The 22221-nt window shown below is 38.0% G+C and overlaps 1 protein-coding gene across 2 annotated transcripts in view; it reads right to left on the reverse strand.

Moving 5' to 3' along the window:
* Nucleotides 1–21913, reverse strand: part of TP63 (tumor protein p63) — a 234479-nt gene extending 212566 nt beyond the window's left edge. For both annotated transcript variants that reach the window (XM_064581768.1, XM_064581824.1), the window contains exon 1: nucleotides 21842–21913. In XM_064581768.1, coding sequence (XP_064437838.1) covers nucleotides 21842–21852 — 11 coding nt within the window. In that variant the 5' untranslated portion in view covers nucleotides 21853–21913. The remainder of the gene's footprint in view (nucleotides 1–21841) is intronic.
* Between the last annotated feature and the right edge of the window lie 308 nt (nucleotides 21914–22221).

The following is a 22221-nucleotide window of genomic DNA, read 5'->3' on the forward strand; positions in this document are numbered from 1 at the left end:
ACCAGAAAAGACCCTGAATAGCCAGAGGAATGTTGAAAAAGAAAAGCAAAGCTGGTGGCATCACAATTCCGGACTTCAAGCTCTATTACACAGCTGTCATCATCAAGACAGTATGGTACTGGCACAAAAACAGACACAGATCAATGGAACAGAATAGAGAGCCCAGAAATGGACCTTCAACTCTGTAGTCAACTAATCTTTGACAAAGCAGGAAAGAATGTCCAACGGAAAAAAGACAGTCTCTTCAACAAATGGTGTTGGGAAAATAGGACAGCCACATGCAGAAGAATGAAACTGGACCATTTCCTTACACCACACACAAAAACAGACTCAAAATGAATGAAAGACCTAAATGTGAGACAGGAATCCATCAAAATCCTTGAGGAGAACACAGGCAGCAACCTCTTCGACCTCAGCTGCCGCAACTTCTTCCTAGAAACATCGCCAAAGGCAAGGGAAGCAAGGGCAAAAATGAACTTTTGAGACTGCATCAAGATAAAAAGCTTTTGCATAGCAAAGGAAACAGTCAACAAAACCAAAAGACAACCAACAGAATGGGAGAAGATATTTGCCAATGACATATCAGATAAAGGGCTAACATCCAAAATCTATAGAGAATTTATCAAACTCAACACGCAAAGAACAAAGAATCCAATCAAGAAATGGGCAGAAGACATGAACAGGCATTTCTGCAAAGAAGACATCCAAATGGCCAACAGACACATGAAAAAGTGTTCAAAATCAACAGGGAAATCCAAATCAAAACCTAAATGAGATACCACCTCACACCAGTCAGAATGGCTAAAATTAATAAGTCAAGAAAGGACAGATGTTGGTGAGGATGTGGAGAAAGGGGGATCCTGCTACACTGTTGGTGGGAATGCATGCTGGTGCAGCCACTCTGGAAAACAGTATGGAGGTTCCCAAAAAGTTGAAAATAGAGCTACCCTATGACCCAGAAATTGCATTACTGCATATTTACCAAAGATACAAATGTAGTGATCCGAAGGGGCACATGCACCCCAATGTTTATAGCAGCATTGTCCACAATAGCCAAACTTTGGAAAGAGCCTAGCTGTCCATCAACAGATGAATGGATAAAGAAGATGTGATATATATATATGTATATATATATATACACACACACATATATATATACATATATATATAATGGAATATTATGCAGCCATCAAAAAATGAAATCTTGCCATTTGCAAGGACGTGAATGGAACTAGAGGGTATTATGCTAAGCAAAATAAGTCAATCAGAGAAAGACAAGTATCATATGATCTCACTGATATGAGGAATTTGAGAAACAAGACAGAGGATCATAGGGGAAGAGAGGGAAAAATGAAACAAGATGAAACTGGAGAGGGAGACAAACCATAAGAGATTCTTAATCTCAGGAAACAAACTGAGAGTTGTTGGAGTGTAGAGGGGTGGGAGGGAGGGGGTGGCTGGGTGATGGATATTGGGGAAGATAGGTCCTTTGGTGAGTGCTGTGAATTGTGTAAGACTGATGAATCACAGACCTGTACCCCTGAAACAAATAATACATTATATGTTAATAAAAAAATAAAAAAAACCCTTAAATTGAAAGAACAAATGTTTTCATTGCAAATGAAATAAATCACAATATGTTCAAAACTCTGGCATATTCTTTAGTCCACTTATTTGGGGATTCATGATTTTTGTGTTAACTTTTCTATTCTTGGAAACTGCCATAGTAAGGGGGTGGAGGAAGGACAGAGGCTTTTTTTTTTTTTTTTTTAAAGACAGTGACCCCTCATTTGGCTTCTACCTTCCTAGGGGGGCTGCATGCACACTGCCCAGGTAGCTGTACTTTATAAGTGGATGATGGTTAAAGGGAGGCCATCTTCCTGAGAGCAAGCCATGTGGGGTTTTGTAATGGCTTTCCAGGTAAACATAATGAATCATTTCTCTCCATTAGCCCTCTGGATGTACTGTGTGACTAAAGAAGCCACCAGAGGAGGACCTGTTAAATTGGACCCTCTAGGAGAGAAGTTGTTGAAATTATAGGTTATATTTAATACCTTTGGTCAACTACTCATCATAGAACATAGACATCTGAACCAGTCACTATCTTAACAGCAATACTCCCATTTTTAGAAAACTTTTATGCCCCAGCAATGACCTAATTTTTAGGGTATGACTAATTAAGAAAAAGTCCAAAATAACAGAATAGTCATTTTTAGCCTAGAATCTGAAATTGAAGAACACATCAGCACTTAGATTGCTGTTTATAGTGACCCTCCTCTTTGTGTATTAGAAACTATCACCTGCAAGGTGGGGTGGAACATTAGTATCTCTTTGTTTGGACTTCTGGAGTTCTTGGAAGTGACAGAGTGCCAGACAAATGCTATTATTTATAGTCTGTCTCCATTCAATGAAAAGGATCCATAAGCTGCTACTGCCAAGAGTAGCATTAGTTACCCAGCTTGACAGTTTCATCTCAGCGTTCCCCTTGGTGGAGACTGAACAGGATTCTTGAACAATTAAAATCATGGCACTCCCTTGTGACTAGAGAAGCCTGTTTCAGACCCAAGCTGCCTTTGGGTTCCAGCAGTGTCTGCCCTACACATGTTCTCACATGGTTTGACATCGCGACCAAAACCATTTTGTCAGGGAGTAAATTATGGGTGTGGCCAGCAACCATCTCTAGTCTCAAACCTGATTCACTTGCTTTTCTCACTTTTTCAACTTTTTGGCCAAGATTTATTTCTGTTATAAGGAGAAAAGCTCCAATATGTTGGGTTCCCACCTGCCTACATCTTTTATTTGGTCCTTCACTTGGTCTAAAACCATGTATCAAGGGAGGGAAAGGCAGATGAGGAGTGAGGGGGAGGGCACAAAAGTATACAAATATAGAGCAAAAACATTTCAACGGAGTTAGGTAATTATTGAATACCTACTATGTACAGGATTCAAGGTAGTCAGAAATAATTAAGAGCTTAGTCATTTAAGCAAATATAAATACCAAAAGATAAAAATAAAGCTCTATGGTATATCAGAAAGGAACATAACACATTTGTGGTAAGCAAAATTTTCATTCACTCATTCATTCATTCATGTACCATGCATTTGTAGAACAGTTTGTTCTCAAATTGGGCTCTCTAGGGTAGTATTTATGGTACAAAAGATACTTGGTAACATTTGCCCTCTTTAGATTTAGACTGTTTTTCTAGAATGCTAAATGTTTAGTTTTATGGTCTCTAAGCATGAAAAAAAGACAAAACTTATGACAAAAACCAGTCCTCCATAAATTTGACTGTTAACTAAGACAATGACCATTAAAAAAAAAAAAAGTTGTAGAAATCAGGACCCAACTCATCTCCACCAGTGTCTAGCTGTTTTTAACCTGGACAAGTTACTCTGTGCCTCAATTTCTTCATCTATGAAATCTGAATAATAAGATCTATGACCTATAGAATGCTTATTATAGGCCAGATGCTATCTTAAGCCATTTATACAATTAACTAATTTAATTCTCAAAGCAACCCCAGTCAGGTAGAGGCTACTATACTTGAGGAAACACACACAGAGATTAAGTTAGGAGATCTAACAATTGGCAGAGAGAGAATCTGCACCAAGGCACACAAGCTCCAAATCCAGTCTCTTAAACATATACTAGTTACCTACTTGGTTAGCAGTTAATACTAGTAAATCTTAAGGTGGTTTAAGGATTAAATGTGTAAAATTAAATATGCAAAATGCTTAGAATTGTTTCTGGCACATAGTAAGAATTCAATAAATATTAGATACTCAGCTGCCTTATGTCTCACCCTCATTTTCTAAAAATAAACTATCAGAAGTTGAGATCTTTAAAAATTCATAATTGTGGTTTCTGTCATTGCCCTACTGAATAAGTGCTCATTAAAACCACATTATTTTATATCCATCAAATTAGAAAAAAATAAAAATAGTGATAGCCAAAGCTGGGACTCTGGTAAAACATATTGGCATGTCCTTTTAAATAGTAATATTTTCCAGAAACTTGAAAAAGTATATTGCCTTTTATGTGTCAACTCTCTCACTTCTTAGATGGCAGCATATTGTGAGGGAAGCACCAAAGTCTTCAGATCAGATAGTCCTGGTTTCAAATTCTGACTCAGATGAGAATGAAAATACAAAGAGGTCCTTCAACTTACTAGTTTAGTCATATTGGTCAAATTAGTTATCTCTCTGAGCATTTTGTCCTTGTCTGCAAACTGGGATATTACTTACCTCAAAAAATGTACTATATGAAATAACACAGGTAAATTACATGGCACTTTGTATAGATTGAACATGTATTAGTTTGTTTTCCTTGAATATTTGTTCCGTGGAATGATCCCAAGGAAATAATTCAAAAGAAAGGATGATTTTATAATATATTAAATTTTTAATAAAAATTATAGGGGTGCCTGGTTGGCATAGTCAGTTGAGTGTCTGACTCTTGGTTTCGGCTCAGGTAGTGGTCTTAGGGTCATGAGATAGAACCCTGAGTAGGGCTACATGTTCAGCATGGAGTCTGCTTGGGATTGTCTTTCCCTTTTTCTTCTGTCACTTCCCTCTATGCTCATGCATTCTTTCTCTTACTCTCTCTCTCTAAAATAATCTTTTAAAAAAATTTTAATAAAAATTATAATTAACCTAAATTCTCAACAAAGGAAATAAATATATTAAGTTGCATTGATAATTAGATCCTTATGCTGTTACTTATGTTAAGTGCAAAAATACATGACAAATTGAGTGGGGCAGAGCAAGATGGCGGAGAAGTAGGAGACCTGGATTTCGTCTGGTCTCAGGAATTCAGCTGGATAGGGATCAAACCATTCGGAACACCTACAAACTCAACAGGAGATTGAAGAAAAGAATAGCAACAACTCTCTGAACAGAAAAGCGAACACTTTCTGGAAGGTAGGACATGCGGAGAAGTGAATGTGAGGCAATATTCAGGAGGATAGACGGCAGGGGAGGAGCCTCCGTGGGCCGCTTCTGGCAAGTGATAGAGCCGCAGAGCACAAAATCGGAACTTTTAAAAGTCTGCTCCGCCGAGGGACGTCACTCTGGTGGCTAAGCGGGGGGTGGAACCCTCCGGGACAGTGTGGTCTCAGGACCCTCGGGGTCACAGAAAGACCGGGGGTGCCTGAGTGAGGCAGAGCTCCCAGGGATCGGAGCGGGGAAGCCGGCTGCAGAGGCGGAGCCCAGGCGCGGGCTCTCAGCTCGGGGTCGCCATAAACCGTGATCCGGGGCACAGTCGGGCCCCTGCTCCTCCAGCAGGGACCCAACAAGCGGCAGATCCGGGGAGACTCACCTTCTTCCCCTGGGAGGAGAGGTGCGGGAGCACACCGCAGGGATATGCGGGGTTTGGAGACTCCACACAGGGTCGGGTGCCAGAGATAGAAACATGCGGTCACAGGCTGGGTGAGCACGGAATGCGGCCGGAGACCGGGGAGACGGGAGTGACTGATGGCTTTTCTCTGGGGGCTCACTGAGGAGCGGGGCCCCGAGTTCTCAGCTACTCCAAGGCGGGGATTGGGAGGCCGCCATTTTCACTTTCGTCCTCCAAAGACGTACGGAAAGCTTGCAGGGAACGAATGCTCCTGAGAACAAACCCGAGCAGATTACTTAGCCTGGACTGGGCAAGGGCGGGGCAGTTCCGCCTCTGGCAAAGACATCTGGGAACCACGGCAACAGGCCCCTCCCCCAGAAGATCAGAGAGAACAGCCAGACAAGACCAAGTTTACCGATCAATGAGAATGGCAGAACTCCAGCGCTAGGGGAATACTGCACATAGAATCCATGGCTTTTTTACCATGATTCTGTAGTCTTTCAAAGTTAATTTTTTTTCTTTTTTTAAGTGTCTTTTATTCTTTTTTGAATTTTTCTTTTTCCCTTTTTCAACCAACACCTTATCGATCCCTTTAAAAAAAAAAAAAAACATTTTTATTTTTCATTTTTAGAGTCATATTCTATCCCTTCATAGTAGTTACCCATATTTTTGGCATATATATATAAGTTGTGCTCTCTTTAAAATTTTGAGATAGTTTCTTCTAACAGATCAAAATATACCCTAAATCTCTAGTGTATGTTTTTTTTCTACTCCCCTGCCTGATCACATTCTCTCCTTTTTCTTTTTTTTTTTTTAATCCTCTTCTTTCTTTTTTCAAACAACTTCTTATCAATTCCTTATAAAATTTTTTATAATTTCCATCTTGACAGTCATATTCCATCCCTTCATCATATCAACCCTTATTTTTGTACATATATAAGTTTTTCTTTCTCTAAAATTTTGGGAGGCACTTTCTTCTAACAGACCAAAATACACCCAAAATCTAGTGTGTGGCACTGATCTATATACCAGCCTGATCATATTTGATCATATTCTGTTTTTTTTGTTGTTTTGTTCTGTTTTTGTTTGTTTTTATCTTTATCTTTTTTTTTCCCCTTTTTCCTTTTTTCTCTCATTCTCTTTCTTTTCCCACTGCTTCAGGTCTTTTCTGATTTGTTTAGAGTATATTTTCTGAGGACATTGTTACTCTGTTAGCATTTTGTTCTCTCATTCATCTATTCTCCTCTGGACAAAATGACAAGATGGAAAAAAATCACCTCAACAAAAAGAACAAGAGGTAGTGCCAACTGCCAGGGACCTACTCAATACAGACATTAGTACAATGTTGGATCTAGAGTGCAGAATCATCACTTTAAAAATACCAGCTGGGCTTGAAAAAAACATGGAAGTTATTAGAGAAACCTTTTCTGGAGAAGTAAAAGAACTAAAATCTAACCAAGTCAAAATCAAAAGGCTATTAATGAGGTGCAATCAAATATGGGGGCACTAACTCCTAGGATAAATGAAGCAGAAGAGAGAATCAGTGATATAGAAGACCAAATGATAGAAAATAAAGAAGCTGAGAAAAAGAGAGATAAACAACTACTGGATCAAGAGGGCAGAATTCGAGAGATAAGCGATACCATAAGACAAAACAACATTAGAATATTTGGGATCCCAGAAGAAGAAGAAAGAGAGAGAGGGGCAGAAGGTATAAAGGAGCAAATTATAGCAGAGAAATTCCCTAATTTGGGGAAGGAAACAGGCATCAAAATCCAGGAAGCACAGAGAACCCCTCTCAAAATCAATAAAAATAGGTCAACACCCCGACATCTAATAGTAAAACTTACCAGTCTCAGAGATAAAGAGAAAATCCTGAAAGCAGCTCGGGAGAAGAGATATGTAACCTACAATGGTAGAAACATTAGGTTGGCAACAGACCTATCCACAGAGACCTGGCAGGCCAGAAAGGACTGGCAGGATATACACAGAGCACTAAATGAGAAAAATATGCAGCCAAGAATGCTATAGCCAGCTAGGCTGTCACTGAAAATTGAAGGAGAGATAAAAACCTTCCAGGAAAAACAAAAACTAAAGGAATTTGCAAACACGAAACCAGCCCTACAAGAAATCTTGAAACGGGTCCTCTAAGCAAAGAGAGACCCTAAAAGCAACATAGACCAGAAAGGAACACAGACAATATACAGTAACAGTCACCTTACAGGCAATACAATGGCACTAAATTCCTATCTTTCAATAGTTACCCTGAATGTAAATGGGCTAAATGCCCCAATCAAAAGACACAGGCTATCAGACTGGATTAAAAAACAAGACCCATCGATATGCTGTCTGCAAGAGACTCAGTTTAGACCCAAAGACACCCCCAGATTGAAAGTAAGGGGGTGGACAACCATTTACCATGCTAATGGACACCAAAAGAAAGCTGGTGTGTCAATCCTTATATCAGACAAATTAGATTTTAAACCAAAGACTGTAATAAGAGATGAGGAAGGACACTATATCCTACTTAAAGGGTCTATCCAACAAGAGGAACTAACAGTTGTAAATATCTATGCCCCTAATATGGGAGGAGCCAATTATATAAGGCAATTAATAACAAAAGCAAAGAAACACATTGACAACAATACAACAATAGTGGGGGACTTTAACACCCCCCTCACTAAAATGGACAGATTGTCTAAGCAAAAGATCAATAAGGAAATAAAGGCTTTAAATGACACACTGGACCAAATGGACTTCATAGACGTATTCAGAACATTCCATCCCAAAGCAACGGAATACACATTCTTCTCTAGTGCCCATGGAACATTCTCCAGACTCGATCACATCCTAGGTCACATATCAGGTCTCAACTGATACCAAAAGATTGGGATCATTCCTTGCCTTTTTTCAGACCACAATGCTTTGAAACTAGAACACAATCACAAGAGGAAAGTCGGAAAGAACTCAAACACATGGAGGCTAAAGAGCATCCTACTAAAGAATGAATGGGTCAACCAGGAAATTAAAGAAGAATTAAAAAAATTCATGGAAACCAATGAAAATGAAAACACACCTGTTCAAAATGTTTGGGATGCAGTAAAGGCAGTCCTAAGAGGAACGTATATAGCAATACAAGCCTTTCTCAAGAAACAAGAAAGGTCTCAAGTACACAACCTAACCCTACACCCAAAGGAGCTGGAGAAAGAAGAGCAAATAAAGCCTAAACCCAGCAGGAGAAGAGAAATAATAAAGATCAGAGCAGAAATCAATGAAATAGAAACTAAAAGAACAGTAGAACACATCAACAAAACTAGGAGCTGATTCTTTGAAAGAATTAACAAGATTGATAAAACCCTTGCCAGACTTATCAAAAAGAAAAGAGAAATGACCCAAATCAACAAAATCATGAATGAAAGAGGAGAGATCACAACCAACACCAAAGAAATACAAACAATTATAAGAACATATTATGAGCAAATTATGCCAGCAAATTAGATAACCTGGAAGAGATGGAGGCATTCCTAGAGATGTATCAACTACCAAAACTGAACCAGGAAGAAATAGAAAACCTGAACAGACCTATAACCACTAAGGAAATTGAAGCAGTCATCAAAAATCTCCCAACAAACAAAAGCCCAGGGCCAGATGGCTTCCCAGGGGAATTCTACCAAACATTTAAAGAAGAATTAATATCTCTTCTTCTTAAACTGTTCCAAAAAATAAAAATGGAAGGAAAACTTCCAACCTCATTTTACGAGGCCACCATTACCTTGATCCCAAAACCAGACAAAGACCCCATAAAAAAGGAGAATGACAGACCAATATCCTTGATGAACATGGATGCAAAAATTCTCACCAAAATACTAGCCAATAGGATCCAGCAGTACATTAAAAGGATTATTCACCACGACCAAGTGGGATTTATCTCTGGGTTGCAAGGTTGGTTCAACATCCGCAAATCAATCAATGTGATACAATACATTAACAAAAGAAAGAACAAGAATCATATGATCCTCTCAATAGATGCAGAAAAAGCATTTGACAAAGTACAGCATCCTTTCTTGATCAAAACTCTTCAGAGTATAGGCATAGAGGGTACATACCTCAATATCATAAAAGCCATCTATGAAAAACCTACAGCGAATCTCATTCTCAATGGGCAAAAACTGAGAGCTTTCCCCCTAAGGTCAGGAACATGGCAGGGATGTCCACTATCACCACTGCTATTCAACATAGTAGTAGAAGTCCTAGCCACAGCAATCAGACAACAAAAAGAAATCAAAGACATCCACATCGGCAAAGAAGTCAAACTCTCACTCTTTGCAGATGATATGATACTTTATGTGGACAACCCAAAAGACTTCACCCCAAAACTGCTAGAAATCATACATGAATTCCGTAAAGTAGCAGGATATAAAATCAATGCACAGAAATCAGTGGCATTCCTATACACCAACAACAAGACAGAAGAAAGAGAAATTAAGGAGTCGATCCCATTTACAACTGCACCCCAAACCACAAGTTGCCTAGGAATAAATCTAACCAAAGAGGCAAAGGATCTGACCTCAGAAAACTATAAAATACTCATGAAAAAGTTGAGGAAGACCCAAAGAAATGGAAAAACGTTCCATGCTCATGGATTGGAAGAACAAATATTGTGAAGATGTCAATGCTACCTAGAGCAATCTACACATTCAATGCAATCCCCATCAAAATACCATCCACTTTTTCCAAAGAAATGGAACAAATAATCCTAAAATTTGTATGGAACCAGAAAAGACCCCGAATAGTCAGAGGAATGTTGAAAAAGAAAAGCAAAGCTGGTGGCATCACAATTCCGGACTTCCAGCTCTATTACAAAGCTGTCATCATCAAGACAGCATGGTACTGGCACAAAAACAGACACATAGATCAATGGAACAGAATAGAGCCCAGAAATGGACCCTCAACTCTATGGTCAACTAATCTTTGACAAAGCAGGAAAGAATGTCCAATGGCAAAAAGATAGTCTCTTCAACAAATGGTGTTGGGAAAATAGGATAGCCACGTGCAGAAGAATGAATCTGTACCACTTCCTTACACCACACACAAAAATAGACTCAAAATGGTTGAAAGACCTCAATGTGAGACAGGAGTCCATCAAAATCCTAAAGGAGAACACAGGCAGCAACCTCTTCAACCTCAGCCACAGCAACTTCTTCTGGGAAACATCGCCAAAGGCAAGGGAAGCAAGGGCAAAAATGAACTCTTGGGACTTCATCCAGATAAAAAGCTTTTGCACAGCAAAAGAAACAGTCAACAAAACCAAAAGACAATCAACAGAATGGGAGAAGATATTTGCCAATGACATATCAGATAAAGGGCTAGTATCCAAAATCTATAAAGAACTTATCAAACTCAACACCCAAAGAACAAAGAATCCAATCAAGAAATGGGCAGAAGACATGAACAGACATTTTTCCAAAGAAGACATCCAAATGGCCAACAGACACATGAAAAAGTGCTCAACATCGCTCGGCATCAGGGAAATCCAAATCAAAACCTCAATGAGATACCACCTCACACCAGTCCGAATGGCTAAAATTAACAAGTCAGGAAATGACAGATGTTGGCGGGGATGCAGAGAAAGGGGAACCCTCCTACACTGTTGGTGGGAATGCAAGCTGGTGCAGCCACTCTGGAAAACAGTATGGAGGTTCCTTAAAAAGTTGAAAATAGAGCCACCATATGATCCAGCAATTGCACTACTGGGTATTTACCCCAAAGATACAAAAGTAGGGATCAGAAAGGGTACGTGCACCCTGATGTTTATAGCAGCAATCTCCACAATAGCCAAACTGTGGAAAGAGCCAAGATGTCCATCGACAGATGAATGGATAAAGAAGAGGTGGTATATATATACAATGGAATATTATGCAGCCATCAAAAGGAATGAGATCTTGCCATTTGCAACGACGTGGATGGAACTGGAGGGGATTATGCTGAGCGAAACAAGTCAAACAGAGAAAGACATGTATCATATGACCTCACTGATATAAGGAATTCTTAATCTCAGGAAACAAACTGAGGGTTGCTGGAGTGGGGGGTGGGGTGGGAGGGATGGGGTGACTGGGTGATAGACACTGGGGTGGGTATGTGCTCTGATAAGCACTGTGGATTGTGTAAGACTGTTGAATCTCAGATCTGTACCTATGAAACAAATAATGCAATATATGTTAAGAAAAAAAAAGAAGAAGATAGCAGGAGGGAAGAATGAAGGGGGGAAATTGGAGGGGTAGACGAATCAAGAGAGAATGGACTCTGAAAAACAAACTGAGAGTTCTAGAGGGGAGGGAGGGGGAGGATGGGTTAGCCTGGTGATGGGTATTAAAGAGGGCACGTTCTGCATGGAGCACTGGGTGTTATGCACAAACAATGAATCATGGAACACTACATCTAAAACTAATGATGTAATGTATGCAGATTAACATAACAATAAAAAACTATATTGGAAATCATTACATATTTTTATTTTTATTAAATTTATCTCATTCTTTCTTTTGATTGAATAGTATTCTATTGTATGAATATAGCTTAATTTATTTTATCAGTTCTTCCTGGTGGAAATTTAAGTTTTTCCAGCCTTTGTTACTACAAACAATATTGCAATAAACATACTTCAGTTCCTTTGCACAAAAAAAAAAATACATGACAAATTGAAAGTTATTATATAATTTATATAATGAATAAAACATTGGTTATTTTATTATAACTTCCACATATTAAAATTAGGAACCAAAAAACAACTATTTTTCTAGATTTTTCCTTGTTGGCTTCCATTATTGTTGGGAACATGTTATTTGTCTAATACATAATTTTTGATATCATTAATATCAAGTCACAAGTACCTTTATCTTAATGTTTCATCTGAGAATACCTAAAGTGTTCTAACATTTATGTTTCCTCCTGAGCTTCAACGATCTTTCTTTACCTCACACTTAATTCAGATGATTCTAGAGCCAGTTTTGCTACAGTAGAAATACTAGTAAAAACCTCTGAATTTTTAAATTTCTTGTCATATATCCAAAATCTAAGATTAAGTATTTACTGAACATTTTTGAATAGTTTTGTAGCTTACAATGTTGAACTATTTAAAGCATTATCCTTTCTCTCTTTCTAGTCCCAGTCACCCAAACCAGCAGTTTTATCAATTTATTTTAATATTAGCTAATTTACAAAACTTTAAAAATGTGCTTAGCAACTCAGATAAACTAGATACTAAAAAAATCAATTTTCTTATAAAACCCAAAATTATATGTCAGTTTCATGTGTTTTTATTTTGGATATGTTACTGTCACAATTTCTTATTTTTTTGTTTACAAAATGCCCCAATTTCACTTTTGTAGAGAGAAGCTTGGACTGGTTAAAAAAAAAAGTGCTTTGTGATATTTTTAGCTTTTTCATATATATTCTGTCTTCCCAAGAAGCAAAGAGAGCTTCTGTGAAAGGAAAAAGAAGGAAAGAAGAAAAGTAGAGAGAGGAAAACAAACAAAAACACAAAATAACAAGCTTTCTACCTTACTGCTCTGAAGGATTCAAGAATTAGAGATAAAATCGTAGGGGTGCCTGGGTGGCTCAGTTGGTTACGTGACTGCCTTCAGCTCAGGTCATGATCCAGGGGTCTTAGGATCGAGCCTCACGTCAGGCTCCCTGTTCAGCGGGGAGCCTGTTTCTCCCTCTCCCTCTGTCTCCCTGCTTTGTGCCCTTACACTCTTTTCTCTGTCAAATAAATAAATAAAATCTTTAAAAAATTGTATATAAATTGTATGTAAGAAGGTAAGGTGGTACCTGGAATGCCAGATAGAAGGGCTGGTAGTGAATTCATAGGGAGGACAACACTGAAGGCTTGTGCTCAGTGAGAAGACTTGATTCTACATGAGATTCTGCAGCAAGCATGTCAGTGTACATGCAACACCTAGGATGGCCTACATTCATCAGCACTAACTTGAAGATAAGGGATTTATTAATATGCCAAGTTTTAGTGAAGAAATCTCAATTAGATCCACATCAGCCTCTACAGGATACTTAAAAAAAAATCATTGACACAGGTGCAAAGATTTATCACATCAGAGAGTATCAATTAAGATGCTGAAAAAATTCATTTTGACTGGAAGTGTTTAGATTGCTCATAATTTAGTCTGAAAACCCTGTCTAACAAAGTTTTCGTACATTCCCTGAGATAAGAAAAGTGTGAAAAAGAAAGATAAAATGGAAACACATCTTATTAGCACTTTCTATTTGGAGGAGGTTGCAATATTATAGAAAAGTTGGAAGATATTTTTCTCAATGAAAACTTTGATAAATATATTTTATTTATGTAGTTAAGAAGTAAATGACATTATTAAATTCAAGCATAAAAATGGAAGTTTGGCTGAACCAGAAAAAAAAAAAAAAGAAGAAAAACTAATGATGAATTTCAGATTAAAAAAATACCAAGCTTTACATATTTTAAGAGGGAGGAGGCAGAGGGGAGGGAGAATCTTAAGCAGGCTCCATGCCCGGCACAGAGCCTGACGCAGGGCTCAATCTCAGGACCCTGAGATCATGACCTGAGCCGAAATCAGGAGTCCGATGCTTAACCGACTGTAACACCCAGGCAACCCCACAAAGCTTGGAATTTTTAAGGAAGCTCTAAGAATTGACCACTTTGATAAAATGTCAGGATATGATAGGGCAAGCACGTTAAATACAGTTAATAATCTTAAGGTATAACATATTTAACTTTAGAAGGCAAAGTCTGTTGCAGTGTTACCCCTCTCATGAATCTGTGTGTTTTCTATTATTTATTTCAATCTACACCACCATTTGTAAAAAAGCTTACATTAAAAATCCACCCTACGTAACCACATGGTTGATTATAGTATCATACCAGCATCCAATTTTGTACTTCTTGAGTCAAAATGCTTTTATCAGTTTTAATACTATTGTGATGCTGGTTTTCCCCTCAATTATAAGAGAGCTAACCAAGTTCATAGAAAGTGAGAAAGGGTGTTTTCTGTTCAACTTGACAAATTAAGTTTGCTCACTTGAAAAAGAGAAAAAGGTACTGGAAATTTGAAAGTGGCAAGGGGATTTTGAGCCTTACAAAATTTTTCTTTCCTGTAATGATTTCTGAATTTAGAGGTAATTCGTAATAAAGACTCAGATATAAAAGGAGAATAGAAGGCAAACAATAAGAACAGAGTGACAATTAGTTCTCTCCATTTAAATTATCCCTCCAAATATTATGGCTTAAGGTAAAACCGACAGGTTAATAACTGTCATTTCCAAAACCTTGACTAACCAATAAGTACACATCACCTCATGTCCATTTCTCATCCTATTTTAAATGGAACAAAGTGACTTTCAGAGGTTGGGAAGTACATAATTACATAGACTGAAGTCTTTGGACTTTGATCATAATTATAGTGCTTTATCCATCCATCACTTGTTGCTTGAGGACTGTTCCTGGCGAGTTATTTAAAGAAGATAGGAACTCTGTCAGGACAAATTTGAGCTGCAAAACAGCTAATCAGAAACTTGGCTCTCTTGACTTGAAACAGATTGAAAATTGCTACTTTAATCTCACAATCCATTTGGCTCTTAAGTAAAGTGAGAACGTGGTCTCCCTGTAGGAAGGCATGTGTTGTTCATATCATTGGGTACCTTTTTATAAGCTTCTATTGGGACCCTGGGTCCAAGTTTGCCTCACTGTAGCGGTCTCAAAATTGACTGTGCAAACAGATGAATCCTCTGTGGTGCCTGATAAAAAATGCTAGTTTTGCATTCCTTCCCCTCACCCTCCATTTCCCAGAGAAAGGTATCAATGTAATTGTAAACCTAAAATTAACTGGGAAACTTACAGCATCAGAAGGCCTAGGGCTGTTTTTTCAGTAGCGGACTGAGAACAACATGAATCAAAATGGTTTGTTTTTGTTTACAATGCAATCCGAAGGCTCCACCTAGACTCATCAGATCAGTCTCAGGCTGTGTATGTAACATCTCTCAGAATTCCTGACAACATCAGAAGTGAAAATGTATGTTACTGTGTTCTCCTGAACCTGAAGTTGGGCATTACAGTTCTGGGCATCAGTTACCTTCTACAATTTGAATAGAAATAGAACACCACGTAAAGCATGTTGAGGAACATTAACAGATGCTACTAATAAGAATCACCCTTCCAACTTGCTGCCTCCAGGGTGGGCGCTTTGCACTTGGCAGTCTTCAGCAAGCAGGCATCTTCCTAACCTTCCTTGAACCTCCTTGTATGATTTCTATATATGCAATTCTACTTTAGATTCCCTGAGTCTAGGATTGTATCTTATATCTCCTACTATCCCCACTCGGCACCAAGAAATAATAAATAAATAAATAAATAAATAAATAATAAATTAATTAATTCCTGGAATCCTTTAGTTAAACAAATCAAAACAAAACATAGTTTTAGTTTTCATATCTACAATTTGGGGATAAAAATCCTTTGCTTGGCGAATTAGTTTCATACTGCAGCTGTAACCAGTTATCACAAACTTGTGGCTTAAGCCAATACAAATGCATCATCTTGGAGTTCTGTAGGTCAGAAGCCTGACACTGGTCTCACCGGACTGAAACCAAGGTGCTGGCAGGGCTGCATTCCTTCTGGAGGCTGTAGAGGAAAATCTGTCATCTCGCCTTTTCCAGCGTCTAGAGGGGCCTGCCTTGCTTGGCGCATGATCCCCTTCCAACTTCAAAATCTGTTGAGTCGTTTCTCACATCACATCAATGACTCTTTTTCTCCCTCCAACTTCCACTTTTAAGGACTCTCACGATTACATTGAAACCACATGGGTAATCCAAGATAATCTACCTATTTTAAGATCAGATGATTAGCAGCCTTAATTCCATCTGAAACCTTAATTCCCCTTTGCTGCGTAATAGAACATATTCACAGGTTCTGGAGATTAGGGCCTGGTCATCTTTAGAGGCCATTATTCTGCCTACCACACCAGCTCACCTCCCAGGTGGATCAGATACATAAGGTACTGAGAAATACTTCGTTAACAGTAAAGTTCTGTACAGTTCTAATAAAATGATAATATGTTCTGTGGTAGAAATAACGTTGAACAGGGTCACGAGACTTAAATTCTAGATCTGGTTCTGCTACTATTTTGTTCTGTGATTTGGGGGGAAAAAAAAAATCACTTAACCCCTCTGGGATTCAGATTTCTCAATCTGAATTGTGAAGTATAAACATTGAGAGAGACAAGCCAAGATCATACCAAGACGCTTAATGATATCAGGCAAAATGGTACTTAAGGTATACCCACATGAGGACACAATTATTGCTGGAAAGGAATCCCCAGTGTTCTGGTGTGCTACACACACAATAGGAAAACTGAGGAATACACTAAGGCAATGCATTTCAGAGTTGTGTTGGGTTCCTATATAATTTCTCCACGTCCCAGCTGTGAAGAGTAGATCAGAAGTTGTAATCCCTAACTACTTTATGAGGAAACTTTTATTTAAATAGCTTAAATGATTTCATGAAGGTCATATAATCAGTTAGTGGTGGAGTTAAGACTATTATTCAGATCTTTTGACAGATTCTATGCGCACTCAGCCAACACACTTCCCTGCCTCCCTGCCATTTAAATGCACTTACAGCCCAGGGGTAGCATCTAGAATTATAATGCATCATACTTTGGACTAACCACAAATGATCATAACGGTCTTTTAGAATTTATTCTCGTGAAAATTGTAAGGGTTTGAAGCGGTTTTTTTTTTTTCTTCGTTACAACTGATGGATACATTAATCCCCGTTGATAAATTGTACTTTCATATTTCTTTTTGAACTAATTCTTCTTGCCTTCTGCCTTGCTTCAATTCAAGTGCTGATAGAAACAACATACACAGACTGTAGCATGTTGGCTTGTTATGGATAGAGAAACAGTGATTATGGAGATGGCTAAAATGAATGGATTAGCTTTACTAAAAGCTGGTTTGCTCATTGCAGTGAGTAGATACATCCTTTATGTTACATCAGAAGTTGTATCATTATATGTTATATCAATTTTGGAGGACTTTGTATGTGCATAGACAACACTGTGGGCATGTATTTTATTTTTGTACTTGCCACGATCCTGACAGGAATAAGAGCACTTGAAAAAAGAGTGACTGTAGAGAGTTTAATGAAGGGACTATTTGCCAAGGCATAAAGGATAGGATATGGGTTTTTGGAGTTAGTAGTGGCTGGGAATGCTTACCACTTCTACGCTTGAAAGAAAAGGAGGGTAGGCACCTGGACCTATGGCAAGGGTGCCTGACAAGACCTGCAGCCTTTAGTAGAAAGCCCAACAGGGAAGTGGCCAGGGAAACATATACCCTAACTTCCCTCCTTAAGCACCTCTACTTTTTTTTTAATTTAAATTCAATTAGCCAACATATAGTACATCATTAGATTTGATATAATGTGCAATGATTCATTAGTTGCGTATAACACCCAGTGCTCATCACATTTTCTTACGCACTTCTAACTCAAGAGGAAACCAGACGAGAAAGGAAGGGTCAGGGTGGCCTTTAGAAGTCAGCTTCCAGGGGGCGCCTGGGTGGCTCAGTTGGTTGGGCGTCTGCCTTCGGCTCAGGTCATGATCCCGGGGTCCTGGGATCGAGCCCCGCATCGGGCTCCCTGCTCCGCGGGGAGCCTGCTTCTCCCTCTCCCACTCCCCCTGCTTGTGTGTGTTCTCTCGCTCTCTCTCTAATAAACAAATAAAATCTTTAAAAAAAAGACTAGCAAATCTAGCATTAAAAAAAAAAAAAAAAAGAAGTCAGCTTCCAGAGGTACAGAACAAGAAGGAGAAGAATGGAGGATGCACGTGGAGAAGCAGGTAGAGGACACCCAACACAGAACTACAACTGCCCTTCTGTGATATTCTCTCATAAACAAAATGATGTTCCACTAGAAGTTCTCTGTCACCACACTTCCTTTTGGGATATATTTAGAAAGCATACTTAATAAAAAGTTGACCTTTTAACTGGTAAAGCATAAAATTCACAATCAATATGCGATATGCAATTTACACAGGAAATGCTTCTTACTCATCCATATACCATGTTAGCAGTTTGAGCTTTTTTGGATTGACTGGCAAAAATAATACAATATCATCTCGCAAGTGGCTCGAATTGTAATATGCTGCATTTTCTCTTATTTTTGGCCCTCAGCTATAATATTATTTCAAAATTTGATCTTGATTCATTTTTATCACATTAACTGGTTTATTTGCAAAATTATATTTTGAAAGGATTTAGTCTGTCTTTTCGAATTACTCAGCTTAAAAATCTATTTTAAAAACTAGATAGCAATTCTAAAAACTAAAGTGTGAAAGAAGACCCAAATTATTACCCAGCAATAAACTAACAGAGATTTAGATTCTAAAATGCTACATTTTCGACTCATTTTGAGTTTTCACCTAATACAAAATAAACAGAACTCACTGCTGATACTTTTCATTTTTAAGGAAATGGTAATCTACCCATTCGCTCTTCTTTATTGATCTGGCATAATTTCATCTATGCTTCGATATTTTTGTTAAAATTAAGTTAGCAATGAAATGACGAGACTTGTGATTTTTCCCCACCTTTTCTTCTTCTTTGTAATGGTCAATATCATCAAAGGGGAAATCTTAGCTCTATAGTTTTCATGCTCTTTTGATTATCAGAAAAGCTTTTGCAAAGACTAACTTAGCATCAACACTGGGGTACAACTAAATGTATAGTATGTCAATATGTTTAGGTGCAAAGAAAAATAAAACAGGGCGAAATTCCAATTTTAACTGAGAGAATGATTATCATAGAACTTTGAAATTGGCTTTTTGGGAATGGCATTAACATTCAGTAATAAATGATAATAGCATCTCTCATTTATTCTATTCTGTGATAAAAGGAAACCATGCATTAAGGTAGCTTGGAGTTAAAAATGACAAGATATCCTGTTCTTTCCTTTTTTGAAAATTCCCTTTCATGACTTTTTTCTAAAGACAAGGTCAGAAAAAAAGACAAATTTAACTGTAGATGACTATGATCATGGAATGATTAAATTTGGTCTTTCTTAAAATAGATTTTGTAAACTGAGAACTACAAGGTTTGTCTGCTAAGAAAAAGCAACTCAAACCCATTCACTCACCAGGCATTGAAGAGAATATTACTTATTCTTACACTGACAACACACAGTATCGTAGATTTCTTACAGTGATAATCCACATATTCATTTATTCACTAAGTAGTATGGACAGGAAAATAGTAATAATTCAGTCTTTAAAATACGTGGCAAAACAGTTAAAATATTTGGGGAAAATGTATCTGTTATTAAGTATATAAGTACCATAGAGTTAAATAAACGAACCTTATAGCTGTACCTTACTCATTTTGCTATTTCCAGTGCCTTGCACAGAATAGATGCTCAGCAACAAACATTTCTCTGCTCTTTAATTTATTTGCAAGTTAAGTTTTCATTACAAATGGAGGGTACACAATCTTGCCGAACACAATTTATTAAACTATTTCAATGCACTATTAGTATTTTGAATTTTACAGTATGTCAAAAACAGATGATTTTTGTTCCATGAATTAACAGGTTTTTTAGGACAATATGAGAAGCCATTTTCTCATTTATTTACATTTCCAGGCTTCTCTCATCAATCACTGGAAATGCCTGTAGACAGGGGTGTACAGGTTGACGTGTGGGTTGCTAGTCAATAGAAGAAAGTTTCTTCTGGAGCTGAGGTAGATCCAAGTATCTACTTTAAAAAATGTCCTCAAGGGAAGCATTATACAGCTAATATTTCATGAGAACTATACTCTTAGAATACCACTTCAAAAGATTTTTAGTAGAATAGAAAATTTTGAGTCTGGAAAACTATTTTGAGAACTAGAAAATGTTGGGTGTTGTGCTCTTTATTGACCCAACCCCCACCTCCAATGATAACATTGTGATTCGTGGCAGAGAGCAAGACAGGAATTAGATCACCATTCATTATTTCTCATTTCAACCTGAAGACCACAGACTTGCTCCCTCTCTCTCTCTCTTTTTTTTTTCCTTTTTCTCCGTCTCTTTTCTTTCTCCACCATTTACCTTTCTGCCTTACTTTTCTGCTTCTGCTTTCTCAGACAGCCCACCAGAAACCTCACAGGAAGAGGAGCAAAGTCTACATCGTCCACATTAGTGTCCTACATGGTGACAAGTCATATTAATGAAAAAAGATCACACATCTTCCGTAAGTGCCTAGGCAATGTGACAGTAACTGAGCCCTGCCCAGAAAGCCCACTCCACTTCTGGTATGAGCTTCCAACAAGCCTCGGTGGTGAATGACAAGTTAACCCCTTTGGAACCCCACCATTTTCAACACTCAGAGGACCTCTCTCATTAGTCTTATAAAATAAAGTACGAAATTCCAACATCAAATCTCATGCTGTTAAATTAACAACATCACACGCTACATACGACTTAAATATCTCCCATAACTTTATGACTGGAAAAACACTGTTCAGATTTCATTTACCAGTTTAAAAATAGCAAACTCTAATTTGAAACACATACACACACATCATGCACACTCACTAATATTCCCTCTTAGTGCTAGGCAAATGTTCCTTCCTATAAACATAAATAAAATTCAGTACAATCATAAATTTTAAAAGTCAGATTTGTCAAAAGATGATGTTTGTTATGAAACAAGTCAAGAAGAAAATATTTCTTAGAGCCAAAATGACAAGCCACAATCTGTTGGCATAACAATGGCTATTCATCTATTTTTAATGTACAAATCAAAATTACTCCCTGTTAATTTTGACTTGAAGATAGTCCATAGATTATTATATCCCTGACCAATGAAATTTCTTCCTCTTGGGTGGGTGAGTGCTGAGCAAGGCAAATAACAGATTTCAAACATCTGCAAATGGTGTGATAATTATTTTTTTAAGAAACCACAGAAATCTTCCAACTTCGTCACTTTGTAGATCCAGACATGAACTAAGAAAGAAAATTAGAAAAGATGCCCAGAGACCACTTTAAGTTCACAGAAAGTCCAAAATAATATCACTGTGCTCCTAAACAAGGAGCGGTTGCTCTTTGTAGACAGCAGAAACACTCATAATACACAAGGCACTCCAATTAAGTTTCGATAGAAGTTACGTCACGTTTCAACTCACCGCTGGATGTATGGGTCAGGACAGTACTGTAGGGTAGCACACCGTGAAGTTTCACAATTCATTTCCTTCAACTCTCTTTGATAATCAACAAATGGAGAACTCTTATAGAACCTATACACATGTACCTGTGTATATATAGATAATAAAGCCAGGAGGCTAAAAGCAATAGGGTCAAATGCTATCAGACATAGAAGTTTAGACACTTCCCCCTTCACACACATTTGCAAAGAGGCGGAGCGTTTCTCGATTTTAGCCAATGAGATTCGTCAAGTGACTCAAACATCAGAAACAGTTGATTCTTACCAGCTGGGCATCCTCTCTAAAATTGTTCTTCCCCCTCTACCACGGCTTTAGAGTCCTGGAGGCATAGTGGCCACACTTGTGGGCAACTTGGAGGCATCTCTGAACTCTGGTCTCTCTGGTGATTGGATGCTGGCATGAATGGCATCAGAGTTTAATTTCAGCAGACTGGACTTTTGTAACAGAACTGAGCTGCTGAGTGTCCATCCTGCTCCAGCTAATTAACGTTTCCTTGTATCTGCATACTGATTTGATTTGAGGACTTCTGTAACTGCTTCTGGAGCTTTTTTTTTTTTTTTTTTTTTTTTAGCAGAGCTGCTTAGGAAGGTTGTTTTTTTTTTCATCTCCCCCTCCCTTCCCCCCATTCTCCCTTTCAGCCAACC

Source organism: Mirounga angustirostris, unplaced genomic scaffold (genome assembly GCF_029215605.1).
Source record: "Mirounga angustirostris isolate CCGP_5_RB_7025 unplaced genomic scaffold, mMirAng1.0.hap1 SCAF_1, whole genome shotgun sequence".
Taxonomy (NCBI): domain Eukaryota; kingdom Metazoa; phylum Chordata; class Mammalia; order Carnivora; family Phocidae; genus Mirounga; species Mirounga angustirostris.